General features: G+C 41.3%; 1 protein-coding gene across 3 annotated transcripts in view; it reads right to left on the bottom strand.

Moving 5' to 3' along the window:
- LOC306981356 (homer protein homolog 3-like) overlaps positions 1-14,774 on the bottom strand; it is a 112,158-nt gene that overhangs the window by 84,487 nt on the left and 12,897 nt on the right. For 2 of the 3 annotated variants that reach the window (XM_079580949.1, XM_079580950.1), the window contains exon 1: positions 13,923-13,960. The exons of the other annotated variant lie outside the window; for it this stretch is intronic. In XM_079580949.1, coding sequence (XP_079437075.1) covers positions 13,923-13,945 — 23 coding nt within the window. In that variant the 5' untranslated portion in view covers positions 13,946-13,960. Of the gene's footprint in view, positions 1-13,922; positions 13,961-14,774 lie in introns of those variants that run through there. 3 annotated transcript variants of the gene reach the window in all.

The following is a 14,774-nucleotide window of genomic DNA, read 5'->3' as shown; positions in this document are numbered from 1 at the left end:
TATTCGCGATCTTGTCCTTTCGGTCATGACCCAAATCTCATGACCGTAGGTGAGGGTGGGAACGTAGATCGATCGGTAAATCGAGAGCTTTGCCCCGACTCAGCTCCCTCTTCACCACGACAGACCGATACAGCGACCGCATCACTGCTGACGCCGCACCGATCCGTCTGTCCATCTCACGCTCCATCCGCCCCTCACTGAGAACAAGACCCCGAGATACTTGAACTCCTCCACTTGAGGTAAGGACTCCCCACCGACCTGAAGAGGGGAAACCACCTTTTTCCGGTGGAGAACCATGGCCTCAAAATGCCAAATCAGGGCTTAATATTTGTGTTTCTTAAATTTAAGAACTTAACAGAGGGCGAACCATCCGGGGCAGTATTCAGCAGCACATGTGCGTCTTTAAAGCCGGCACACGCTCAGTCCGTGTCCGACCTTCACACGCCTCATTCTCTCTCCTCTCTCCGTCCTTCACCCGTTTATCCAAGTCAATGCTCTTGGCTCCGAAGTGAGCGAGCTTCATGTCGGCCGCAGTAAAAGGCTGTTTAGTCACTATACGAAATGCAAAGTGAAACCATGCGGCGGCGCAGCAGAGACAGAGCAGTGATGCCTTTGGACTTTCAGACAGCACAGAGACAGCACAGAGACAGCACAGAGACGGCACAGAGACAGCAGAGACGGCACAGGCTCATCACAAAGAAAGCACCATTAGACGTTCGGGGTATTTGCACTGCAGTCTCCGTCAGATTAAACAAAGATCTCGTCTCTGTCTCCGCAGTCGTCCTGGCTCCAGTGCCGGGCTGGGCCTGAGGATGAGCTCTCCATCTGGACCCACAGACCGGGCCTCTCCACACGGGCTACAGTGTTTCAAGTGTCTGGCACCGCAGAGGGAGGAGATGGAAGCACAGTCTCTTCTTAACATGTGCCTGTGCACTCGTAGCCCCTTCACTCACACTGGGCTGCTGATCTTTGGATGAAAAGTCCGGCTAATGACACTCCAGGTCATTGAGGAAACTTTGGCATTTAGAGATATCATTTTAGATAGATTACAGACATAAAAAATCACTTGTTACATTTGCCTCTCCATAAGATCATTCAGGGTCTGCAGAATAGAGCCTAAATATAGGGCTGCTCAATTATTGAAAAAATAATAATCACGATTATTCAAACGATTATTTGTTGCCTTTAAAAAAATCCATCAAAAAAGTGACAAAAATCCATCAAAAAAATGACAAAAATCCAACAAAAAAATGACAAAAATCCAGCAAAAAAAGACAAAAATCCATCAAAAAAAGTGACAAAAATCCATCAAAAAAATGACAAAAATCCAACAAAAAAATGACAAAAATCCAGTAAAAAAATGACAAAAATCCAGCAGAAAAAAGACAAAAATCCATCAAAAATAGTGACAAAAATCCAGCAAAAAAAAGACAAAAATCCATCAGAAAAAGACAAAAATCAAACAAAAAAGTGACAAAAATCCCAAAAATTAAAAATTAGAAAAAATAATGTGAAAAAAAAAAATTAAAAAAAGAAAAAAATTGAAAAAAATAAAATAAAATTGAAAAAAAAAAGGATTATCGATTTTTTTGCGATTATGCTAATTTTGTAATCGTTTACTGTTGTAATCGAAATCGTAATCGAATTTCGATTAATTGCACAGCCCTACCTAAATATGCCTAAAAATGCTCAAAATGTCCCTTTATTTTCATCAACAAAATCTAAATAATGGGTGGAGCCAGGTTTGAACTTATGTTTTGTTGATATATTACAAAGACTTTTTCAGAGGGGATTTTTTCGAAAATCAAAAACTCAATAAATCATTGAATCATCACAATAATCAAACACGTTGTAGTAATGATTAGGTCTTATTCTTTCCAGGTTAAAGTTTATAAGTTTAGAGACCAATTGAAAATGATTGACTTTTGCCTGCAGTGCCTCCCCTTTACATACTAACTCCCTCTTTCTAATCCTGTAGTATCTAGTCCAAAGTGTCTGCGTAGGTTGTGGGCACTCCGATTTCTACAATAACAGATTGCCACCACTGAATATGGAGTGAATGAATAATGAGGCAACACAGGCTTGTACTTTTAGGTTCAGCAACAGTAAGGAATGAGATGACCATCCTGAATGACCAGGTTATTCCATCAGTGGATTCCTCCTTCCCTGATGGCATATTCCAAGATGATGACGCCAGGATTCATGGGGCTCACATTGCTAAAGAGCCCAGATCTTAACCCCATCACCAGTGTAAGATCTTGGTGAAAGGCTAATGCGACACTGGATCTTTTGGACATTTGGACTAAAGGAGCTACGACCAAATATGATTATTTTTGAACCATTTTATGCAGCCGTTTTTTCAGCTATGCATTATTTTTTTTCACGACCTCTAGTCCTGTGCATCGGGGAAACAGTTGATAACGCTCTCTGCGTCGGGCATCAGGTCCAGCTCCACACTGAGGCCATTGGGATTAAATGACATTGGACAGAGCAGCGCTGCTTTATTATCACATTTGCTACATCGTCCCTGTATTCCCCCAGAGTCAATGCAAGATGTTGCTTTTAATGTAATTTTAGCTGTAAATCAATAAGAAGATGCCTTTGAATAGAGTATATTTTTTTTATTGGGGGGCCCCTAAAGAATTCCAGACTGATAAGGGGGCTGAGGTGACTTTGGGAGTGGCTGCAGTACAGTACACTGCAAAAAGTGGATTCTAAGCAAGTAAAAAATGTCTTACTTTAAGAAATAAGTTCTTATTTTTCCCCTAAAAAGTAATAATGTCTTGCCGAGCAAAGTTTTCTTGAGAAAAAAAATCTTGTTTTAGGAAATAAAATCTAGCCATTTCTTGTTCAGATATATTTGCTAAAAACATGATAATTTTTCTTGTGACAAGAAAGAAAAACTTTTTGAATCTTCTTCAATTAGAGAATATTTTTTCTTATTTTAAGAAAAACTAAGATCAACAACTCTTAATGTAAGAACTGATTCTCACAGAGAGATAATACATTCCTTTCTTTAAAGTGGGCGGCTCGGTGGCACAGCGGTTAGAGCCTCAGCTTCACAGCTCGAAGGTCCTGGGTTCGATTCCCACCAGGACGGGGCCTTTCTGTGTGGATGTTCTCCCCATGTCTACCACTAAAAACATGTACAATAGGTGAATCCTCCAGCAGGTGATTCTGACCATCAGCCTGGCTCCACATCATGGAGACGGGTCCCGGGGAGTGGGCAATATTTTCCTTAAATATTAGTATTTATTAAGAACATTTTGCTAAAAAATGTGTTCAATTTAGAACATTTTACTTAAATCAAGCAACATTTAAGTAAAATATCCCACAATTTTTCACTAAAAAAGAATGTTTTCCTTAAATTATTCAATTTTTTGCGGACATTTTGCTTAATTCTAGCTATTTATTTGCTTAAATTTAGTGTTTCTTTCTTGTTTTATGATAAGAAAAATATTCTAGAAATAAGAATTCTTAGCAAGAAAAAAATGCTGACCCCATTGGCAGAATTTTTTCCTTAAAACAAGACAAAATGTCTTTTTTCCCTGTTTTTAGTAGGGCACTTTTTGAGAGCCATGGAACAATCCCTCTGACTCCCTCGGCCCAAACTAAACCGTCATGGCCGTCCTGCCTCAGCCCACGTCGGTCGTTGAAGCGCTCTGGGCCTGGATACGGTTTTGGAGCTGCAAACCACAGGAACACATGCACTTGTTTGTCCTAGTTAGAAAGAGTCTAAACATAGCCTCAGCAGTCGAAAATAGGCCGAGCTAAGTGTTCGCGCAGGCCATACATTTCCAGTGCGTACGTACGCCCCGGCTCCGTGAGGCGTCTCTCGGGGCCGTCCCAACTCAGGAACAGGATTTGTTCCGGCCTATAATGTGTTTTAAACTCCCTTCCCTCTGACTTTCGACCCGCGAGCAGCGTGCGGGCGCATTCCTGAGCGGGAAAAAAGTTAGATCCGGCAACGCTACCGGGCAGGACACTCGCATGGGCCGTGTGAATGCTGCAGGAGGGGGGTGAGGTGGGGGAGATATGCACCAGTCAAGGCAATGAGGGCGACTTTGCAGGTCCCAAACTGGGGACAGTCTACATCAGGGGTGTCCAAAGTGCGGCCCGGGGGCCAAATGTGGCCCTCAGACCAATATTTGGTGGCCCTCGGCCTTCTTGCTGAATCGGTACACATCATCAGATTGTCCTTTTTATTTGAAATGTCATAATTCTATAGCCTGGCATCCAGACTAATCTCCGATGTTTATTAATTAATAAACAGGAGACTAGTCTGGCGACCCTGTCGTAGAAAAGCTACTGCTGGAGGCGGGACTAATGTAGGACAACCGAAGCGCAGCAGCCAATGAGAACATAGCGGATGTGACGACAGAAACAGCCACAAGAAAGTTGTATCATTGGGACATTAACAATGGCGCTCCTGCCACACGGAGTTCAGTAAATGACTTCTGTCGTTTATGTCAGAAAAACTTAAGAATACAAGCAAACCGGAGCATTACGTGAAGTGGTCGCTTGTGTTGAAAAACTACAAAACAAAGGCGCAACAACCTGACGCCCGTTCAGGAGCTGCTCTGATTGGTCGGTAGGCTCCATATCGCTGCGTCACTTCCTTTGAAAGCGCACAATGGAGGGTTGCCAGAGCCTCTTCTGTAAAGAAGCGGAGTCTGGTTGGCGAGACTAGTAATTCTACACAATTCTAGCCAAACGACTAACATTTTATTGTGAGTCAGAGCTGGCATGAAGGTTTTACGCATAAATAAAGATGTCGTGGCACAATTTAAACCTCTGCTAGTCGAAGGTTTCGCGGGACCGAACTATGGCCCTTCACCCCGAGTACGCTTCAGTATGCGGCCCCCCATGAAAAAAGTTTGGACACCCCTGGTCTCCATAATTCATACTCAAATTCTAAATATACAAAGTAAAACTAGATGCTATTGAGGATCTCGATCAAACGTTTAAGACCAGTTGAAAAATGGCATGTTTGCATCATAACAAGGCTCCAAGTAGAACTTCAATATGCTACGAGAAGACAATGGAGTGAGGCAAAAAAAAGATGAAATTAAACCGTAATAGTCTCCTTTTGCAGGACCACGTGCCTTTAAAAAGGACAAATTTGTGGATTCAGAGTCATTTTTCTGTCTGGTTTTCACTCCGTCATACCTTTGTCCTGACGCGAAGGTTTGGATGGTGCTTGGGTTGTCGAGCTGCATGAGCAGAGCCTCTCACAGCGCCAGATAGTCCAGCTTTTTTCACGATGTGCAGCAACCACAGCTCATGAAACTCTCGGCAGACGGTAGAGCAGTCTTACCTTGGCTTACAAGCTGCAGGCTGTTTTGTTTTGGGCTTTCAGAGGCCGCACTGCGCTATCGTCTTCGTCAGGAGATCCGGAGAATGATGGATAGCAACGGTTGCCATGAGGTGTGATTTGGCAATGAACATTTTGGAGTAGTGTTTCCCGAAAGGTCAATTGCAGGTTCTATCTGCCGTGCAACAAACTGCAGACGAGCAAGCTCTCTGTTGTGGAAGAGGAAACCGGATTACGCAAAGCTGGGTGAAGCCAAGGAGTAAGTCTTACTGTCCTATCTTTCTCCTCCAGCACTGTCTAATAAAAAGCTGGATTACTGTTTATTCACCCCCCCGCTCCACTGAACCTATTCAACTCGATCATTTCTCTTCTCTTTCCTCACAGTCCATCCCTTCCCTCGGCTACAGTCTGCCCAGTGTCCAGAGAAAAGAGCTTTAATAGTTATACTACACAGCACGAATCAGAGCCGTGGGAAGATGTTTTAGTTACCCCCAAAATACTTTTTCTGTGCATAAATCCTATTTATTAACCTCTTAACTCCCGCCTGAACCGAGAGCATTTTCTCCAGTTCAGCTTTACCCAAATCGTGTAGGCCAGTGTAACGCCTCATTTGAAAGACCTACAAAACTAAATGGATCTTTTTCCTCACATCAGATTTTTTTTAATCACTTTTTTTGTTGGGCGGTCGTCTCATTTTTGTCAAATTTTCGTGACTTTTTTGTCACTTTTTCGTCAAATTATTTGCATTTTTTTTGTCAAATTTTTGTCAATTTTTGTCATTTTTTCGTCAAATTATTCACATTTTTCTTGTCAAATTTTTGTCCATTTTTTGTCATTTTTTTGTCAATTTTTCGTCAAATTATTCGCATTTTTTTGTCAAATTTTTGTCCATTTTTTGTCAATTTTTTGTCACTTTTTCGTCAAATTCTTCACATTTTTTTTGTCAAATTCTTATCACTATTTCGTCCTTTTTTCCCCCGCAATTTTTCGTCAAATTTTTCTCCGTTTTTTGTCAAATTTTTGTCCATTTTTGTCATTTTTTCGTCAAATTATTCGCATTTTTTTGTCAAATTCTTATCACTTTTTCGTCCATTTCTTCTCAATTTTTCATCACATTTTTCTCACTTTTTTGTCACATTTTTGTACATTTTTGTCATTTTTTGTACATTTTTTGTCACTTTTTCGTCAATGTTTCCTCACTTTTCTCACATTTTCATCCTTGTTTTCGTCTCAGTTTTGTTGCTATTTTCACACCTTTTTTCCCGAAGCTTTTGGACTGGGGTCAAGCTGGAGAAAATGTGCTCGGTTCAGGTGGGAGTTAAGGGGTTAATATTGCCTGCAGTTCACAAACTATCCACCAGGGGGTGCTGCAGCGCCCTCAGCACCCTGGGTTCCCACGGCCTTGGTACTGAATGGTTTTGGAAGACTTTGGTCTGCAGTTTGGGAGGACAGACACACGGGAACAGGGCCGGGTACGTCACCAGTATTTCATCGAGGCTTGGTTTCCGATATCGATGCTTGAACGACACTCTTTCCGACACCTATGCTAAAAAATGTGTCATATAGAGAATCAGAAAACAGAACGATAATGTGTGGAAGATCTGCACATTTACAATATTGGGTCCAATTACAAGAAATGTGTGAAAAATGGGAGCTCAGGTAAGAACATATCTCAGTGTGGTGGCCTGTTCCTTTAATGCTGTCCCTGAACAGTACCAGTACCTGCTTTTTAACATTACCCAGCCCTACACAGGAAACGCTAATATAAAGCGTAATATGACGAGGGTGGGTAGCATCTGGTACCGGGGTCTAATCCGGTCCCCCAGTGTTGAATTTTTTTTTCAGTGGGATTTTGGATTTTGTTTAGTTTTTGATAGAAGCTATTTATAAGAGAAAAATGTTGCCTTGTTTCTGGGCTCAATAAATCTGTGTCCCAGAGATGAACATCTGAAATGTGAAGATCAACACATTTCAGATGTGTTGATCACACAGTTTCACACGAGGCTGAAACTGTGTGAAACAAGAAAACAAAAAAATGTTTTGGCCATAATGACCACTTGGAGGAAAAAGGGGGAATCTTGCAAGCCTGAGAACACCATCCCAACTGTGAAATACGGGGGGGCAGCATCATGCAGTGGGGTTGTTTTGCTGTGGGAGGGACTGGTGCACTTCACAAAATAGATGACATCATGAAGAAAGAACACTATGTGGAAATATTGGCGCAGCATCTCAAGACGTCAGCCAGCAAGTTACAGCTTGGGCAATGACCCAAGGCATGTTTGGAAGTGGGGGCAAATGATGCCTTGTTTCTGGGCTCAATAAATAAGGCAGGAATTACATACTGAAAAATCACAGTGTAAAAAGTCCAGATGTAAAGAGTGGAGTCTGGAGGAGCTGCTGGCGCAAGTTTGGTGTAGAAAATACATAACTAACATTTTTAAACTCCATCCAGTCCCTTTAAGGGAGAAAACAAGATCAAAATTGACCTCTGCGGGGAAAAAATATGTTTTCATCTGCTGTGTCTCTCCTAAGTGAAAATAATGACAAGCAAATCACGTTGTACTCATTTAATAAAATAAACGCATCATAATGATCATTTTAAAAAGAACATTTTGCAACACGAGTGTATTTGCACTGAAGTGACTGGTTTATGAGTCGCTCTACTGCATATTTATGTCTGCTGTGGCCTGTGCGTTATTGATATACGTACATACATACATAAATATATTACATATGTATATATACGTACTCGTTTTCATTTCTCCCCCGTAAGTGTTCACATTCCCATGGACATCCTGCATGAAAATCAGACCAACAGCTGTCCTTCACACCCACCAGCTGACAGCAGTGTGTGTGAAAGTGCGTCCACAGGGAGATCATTGCATGGGAATATGGAAAAATCAATGCTGCAAATGTATCTAAACCAAGGCTACACCATATCCATGCACATACAGGACAGATGATGCATGATGACATCCACCTCTACAACCATGTGATAACCATGCTCTCTCTGGAAAACAAACACCCTTAGTGGTATTTCGCCTCATTCTCACAGGTTTCTATTTGATAAGTCACATCTGGATCAAAGTTGCTATTGGAACAACTGGAAAATTGCACAGCGGCTGTGGGCGATATGGCAAATATAGAATGTCAGGATTATTTCAATGGCCAACTCTCCTGTTGACATCCCAGCGCAATAACAAACCGCACATGAAGTAAAAGAGTTACTTTAGTAAATGCTCATAAAGCCAGGCTGCTGCAATATTAAAAATAAAAATAAAAATGGAGAAGAAGAAGAAGGCATTGGTTTTATATAGCGCTTTTCTGTGATGCTCGGTCGTTGTCTGACCTAGTGTTGCAAAAGTTCAGCAATTTTCACTGTTATAAATTTTACATAGGAATTAACAGGAAGATTTGGGAATTCATGGGATTAGACGGTGAATTAATTAACACAACTAAAGGCTGCTTATGGCCTGCAGATATACACTGCAGCATAACAAGTCAATTAGAATTTTAAAAATTATTTCTATTTGTCAAATTCCAGTAGAATGATTTTTTATTACTTTTTACAGAACCAGAACTACACTGAGATCACTATACCTTTAAACAGTTTGGGAAAGCCTAGGTGACGATGTCATGACCTTGGAAGCACAAGTCTGGTTCATCCTTGGATATAATTTCAAGACACTGCCAGGTTCAGTGGTTAAACCATGATGGGAATGACCAATCATCACATAGATCAGAAAGAAGGCGGGTTCTGTGTCTCAGAGATGAACATCTGAAATGTGAAGATCAACCCAAGAACAAATGCAAAAGACCTGATGACGAGGCTGTGAAACAAGAAAACAAAAACATTTTTTGGCCATAATGACCATTTGGAGGAAAAAGGGGGAATCTTGCAAGCCTGAAAACACCATCCCAACTGTGAAATACGGGGGGGCAGCATCATGCTGTGGGGTTGTTTTGCTGCAGGAGGGACTGGTGCACTTCACAAATTAGATGACATCATGAAGAAAGAACACTATGTGGAAATATTGGAGCAGCATCTCAAGACGTCAGCCAGCAAGTTACAGCTTGGGCAATGACCCAAGGCATGTTTGGAAGTGGGGGCAGAGCACAAAAGGCATGGGCATACAAGGTGTCTACAAATGTTTGACCCAAAATATACAGTTTAAAGGCAATTGTGCCAAATATTAATGAAATGTATGTAAACTGTTAAAAGTAATTTAAAAAAATGTGTAGAAAATTCTATCTCTCATTCTTCTGGAATTTAGCAAATAGAAATAATTTAGAAAATTATTATTGACCTAAAAAATAAATAAAAGTTAATTCTGATTTTCTTGTCAGAGAGTGATAAAGAAATGCAAATGTGTCTTTTTATAAAGTATGTAAACATATGGTTCCCGTAGTTTCGGTAGAGGAACAATGTCTAAGAAGTGGTGGAGAAAACTGGAGTGCCCGGTGGAAACCTACGCAGACACGGGGAAAACCTGCAAACTGCACACAGAAATGGCCCCATACAGGTGGGAATCGAACTCGGGACCTGCTATCTGTGCAGCAGCAGCATTAACCGCTGCACCACCAAAGCCCACGGGAAATAACCAATCTCTAAATTGACGTAAATGTCTAAGCTGGGTGTAAAGCATGTCGAAACTGGAAAACACTTCTGTCTATAGTCGCAGATGACCCCGAGTACCTCAGCGGCGCCGTTAGATTATCTTTTCATTCCTGCAAGAAGTAAATACAACAACAACAACGACAAAGTGCATACATAAACCTACTTCCCTATTCTTCCAGCCTGCGGACACTTCCACATCTCGAGCGGAAAATTGGGCAATAGCTGGATCCCTTTCTCCGTGCACAGTTAAAACGGTGCACGGTAGATGAAGTTAGCATCTCTTGGCTGGTTTTTTCGGTCTCTCTCAGCAAAATAACAGGCTCATTTCCCCAAATCCTTCATTATTCATTTGTATAACAGGCCTTTGTCTGCACAGAGGCTCTTCACAAAGCACCACAGCCCACTCCAGAAACGCAGCGACTTTTCACCCATAAAAAAAGGGCTAGACGCAAGTTAGCCATTTCATACTCACTACTGCCACCTCAGGTCATACGTGTAACTGCAGCTTCTATATTAAGCTCGTGCATGACGGCACTTCGGACCCGAATGAACACCTTTTAGTAGGGCTGCTCGATTATTGAAAAAATAATAATCACGATTATTTTTGTCATTATTGAAATCACGATTATTCAAACGATTATTTGTTGCCTTTAAAAAAATCCATCAAAAAAGTGACAAAAATCCATTAAAAAAATGACAAAAATCCAGCTAAAAAAGACAAAAATCCAGCTAAAAAAGACAAAAATCCAGCAAAAAAGTGACAAAAATCCATCAAAAAAATGACAAAAATCCAGCAAAAAAAGACAAAAATCCAGCAAAAAAGTGACAAAAATCCATTAAAAAAATGACAAAAATCCAGCTAAAAAAGACAAAAATCCAGCTAAAAAAGACAAAAATCCAGCAAAAAAGTGACAAAAATCCATCAAAAAAATGACAAAAATCCAGCAAAAAAAGACAAAAATCCAGCAAAAAAGTGACAAAAATCCATCAAAAAAAATGACAAAAATCCAGCAAAAAAAGGACAAAAATCCAGCAAAAAAGTGACAAAAATCCATCAAAAAAGTGACAAAAATCCATTAAAAAAAGACAAAAATCCAGCAGAAAAAAAGACAAAAATCCAGCAAAAAAGTGACAAAAATCCAGCAAAAAAGTGACAAAAATCCATTAAAAAAGTGACAAAAATCCCAAAATTTGAAAAAAAAATATTGAAAAAAAAAATTGAAGAAAAAAAAAAAAAAAATGAAAAAAATATTATAATCGATTTTTTGCGATTACGCTAATTTTGTAATCGTTTACTGTTGTAATCGAAATCGTAATCGAATTTCGATTAATTGCACAGCCCTACCTTTTAGACTGGCAGGATTTTAGAGGCAGTTGTGGTAAACATGTCTGGGCTCATTCTAAACATTAGGACACTGTTGAAACATGTAGGGGAGGAAAATACTTAATTTGAACATTTTTAAACTCTGTATAGTCCCTTTAACGTCAAGCAGAATACTGATATATCCTGATAAATATGGTCATTTCCTTTGTGGGAGACAGCAGTGGCTAAAGATGGGAGAAATACACACAGGGCGCATGTGCAGACGGCGTGACTAAGCTTTAGGGCCGTGTTCTCCAAACGAGGTTTTCATTCCTCTAAGTCGCTCCGACAGACTCCAACAGGCTCGGGCTCAAACACATTTGGAAGGTTATTCCAGAGGGAGTTTTTTAAATATCCAATTCCAGCTTGATTTATTGAACTGAACCTCCTCCTCCTCCATCCGGACACTCATGGAGAGCACACTGTGACGCGTCCTTATCTCTGACGCACATACAGTGGACCCTATTGAAGTCTCCTCTTCCGGATAATAAGCACCACACTATGCACTGATCCGAAGGCAGATACAGTACACAGCTCAGCCATGCAGACTCCGCAGACACATATCCCATTGTGGCGACGGCAAACAGTCAAATTGTTCACTTCCCCGATGGAAGCGTCAAATGTTTCAGAAGAGCTCAGTAGCTGCGTAAAAATTGATGCCGCGAAGGGTTTCAATGATTCGGATGAGGATTTCTTTCTGGTTAGCCTTTGCGTTGTAGCCGCAGCTCAGCTAAAGCGTCATCTCTAGGGCGGCAACTAACGATTATTTTTGGTAATCGATTAATGTACCAGTTATTCTTACGGGTAATCGCTTGGCTGTGGTGAAAGTGGTCAAGACATGTTGATGGAGTATACTTAAAGTGAATGTTTTTGGAGGCCCTTAAAGGGATATTTCAGGATTTTTGACAAAGGGCCTCATTTCCTAGTTATCCAGAGTGTTGCTGATTTCTGGAGATATTTTTTGTTTGTAATTGAAGCAGTTCTTATGTTTGAAGAGTTTCGTGGCGCTAGGCTAATGCAAGGCTAGCGCATTTCTATGGTATCAGCTAGCCTGCATAAAAAACAGTGTGACCCTGAGGCAAATCACTTATAACACCAGACTAACCATATACATGTCTGTGTCGAATATAACTGACCTTGCATCACATGAATGATCGCATTTTGAGGGACTATTTTCTAGCAGATCACTCCGCCGCCACGTAGCTTCTACACTGCGTTCCAAATTATTATGCAAATGACATTTTTCTAAGATTTTCTAAGTTGTCAACTCAAATGAGAGTCAGCACAATTTTCAAGTCTTTAACTGGTAGAGGATCATTTAAATGAGGTGGAAAAAATCTCCCAGTGATTTTTCAAAAATAAATATAGTAAAAACCTCAAAATCTACTGTTCCAAATTATTCTGCAACTCATCGTTTCAATACATTTTAAAGCTTGTAATAAACTGAAAATGGTCATTTGTTGTATTTGTAGCATTAGGAGGTCATATTTACTGAAATCAAAAGCTATTTCAATCAAAAAAAATATTAACAGGTCAAGTTATATTTGACCATAGGAGGCCTTGTGTGATAGCAGCTTCAAAATTCTTAAATCTATTAAACTTGTGAGTTTTTGGACAGTTTCTGCTTGGATTTCTTTGCAGGATGTTAGAATAGCCTCCCAGAGCTGCTGTTTGGATGAAAACTGCCTCCCACCCTCACTTTTTTTGTTGAGGCTCCAAAGGTTTTCAACAGGGTTGATGTCAGGGGAGAAGGGGGTCCACATCATGAGTTTCTCTCCTTTTATGCCCATAGCAGCCAGTGATGCAGAGGTTTTCTTTACAGCAGGACATGGTGCGTTGTCATGATGAAGAGGATTTTGTTCGGGAAAGCACGGCTCTTCATTTTGTAGCATAGAAGACAGTGGTCAGTCAGAAACTCCACATATTTTTCAAAGGTCCTTTTCACACCTTCAGGGATCCTAAAGGGGCCTAAAGGGGCCGACCAGCTCTCTCCTCATGATTCTGGCCCAAAACATGACTCCGCCCCCTCTTTACTGACGTCACAGCCTTGTTGGGACATTGTGGCCATTCACCAACCATCCACTACTCCACTGAGTTGACCATCCAGGGCTACACGGCCTCATCAGTGAACAAGACTGTTTGAAAATGAGTCTTCATGTATTTCTGAGCCACTGCAGCCGTTTCTGCTTCAGCTTCAATGAACAGTTTAAGGCAGGCCCAGATAGAAGGTTTATGCACAACTGCAGCCTCTGGAGGGTCCTACACCTTGATGTTCGGGAGCCAAAGCCAAAGTAGGTTTTCATCAAAATAAAAAAAAAATGCATGTCATTTTTGCTTCATCTAACTATTTCAGTAATCGATTGGTTGTCGATTAATCGTTTCGTTGTTTCAGCCCTAGTCATCTCATGAGGACACTTTCATGCACTACATTGTTGGGTCAGTGGGTTTGACCTTTTCAAACAGTAAAAACATTACAGAGGCGAAACACGGTAAACAACTAATGCAGTTTCTACAGCGTTCCATTTCTCGGCAGCTAAGAGCTTTTCAAACACGCAGAGCATGCACAGACTGCACAGACAGAGTACACAGAGTACATGAAGAGACAGAAGAAGCAGGACGGGGAGTACCTCTCTCGGTGTAGTGGGTACATTTTACAGCTCGCACAGTCGTCTGCAGCGGGACAGGAGAGAACAGAAGAACAGGTTAGAGGGAGACGTTCCAACATGCACAGGAAACAGTCGAAACAAGAGATTAGAGAAAGAAGCCGGCCAGCCACAGTGTACGCCGTCTTACTGGGCCAGAAATCAGAGAAACGGAACCGTGTTTTTACCAATGTGAGGAGAAAACAAACGGGTTTCATGCAGACGGTTTTTAGACGGTTTTCTCCCTGATCACATGACACTTCCTGTGTGAATGTAGCGTGAGTGAGCGGCTGGTGATGGTCGAAGGGGCTGAGAGCGCACATTCTGTCAGTCTGCCCCAGGGCGGCTGTGGCTACAATAGCAGCTTGCCACCTATAATGACTACAGCAGGCGTCTCAGACATGCGGCCCGGGGGCCATATGCAGCCCGCGAGGTATTTTTTTGTGGCCCGCGAGAAGATTTCTTATTTATATCATATGCGGCCCGCCGGTAAATTGCATTGAACACATTAGAACTACATTTCCCATGAGGCACCGCCGCTCTTCACTCCAAGGACTAGCATAGATAGCGGACTGTGCGGACGTGAGAATGACAACATCAGACAGAGGAGAGAGATGCGGCTCTTCTGCAAACGACTCATCAACTTTTTTCAACAAAGACACTAAAGACTAAAAGCAGCGACTGAGAGAGAGGAGCTTCTGAAACAGGTGGAGACGTCAGAACGAGGGAGAAACTTTAGTTGTTCAATTAACATGTGCAAGAAAAGTTACAGCAGCAGAAAGACAAAAAGCACCTTTACCATCTTTACCTTTATGACTTTGCAAAGTGAACACTTTG

This window comes from Gobius niger (assembly GCF_951799975.1).
Source record: "Gobius niger genome assembly, chromosome: 22".
In the NCBI taxonomy this organism is placed as follows: Eukaryota; Metazoa; Chordata; class Actinopteri; order Gobiiformes; family Gobiidae; genus Gobius; species Gobius niger.
The sequence above is the reverse complement of the archived record's forward strand: the minus strand, read 5'-3'. Positions and strand labels throughout refer to the sequence as shown.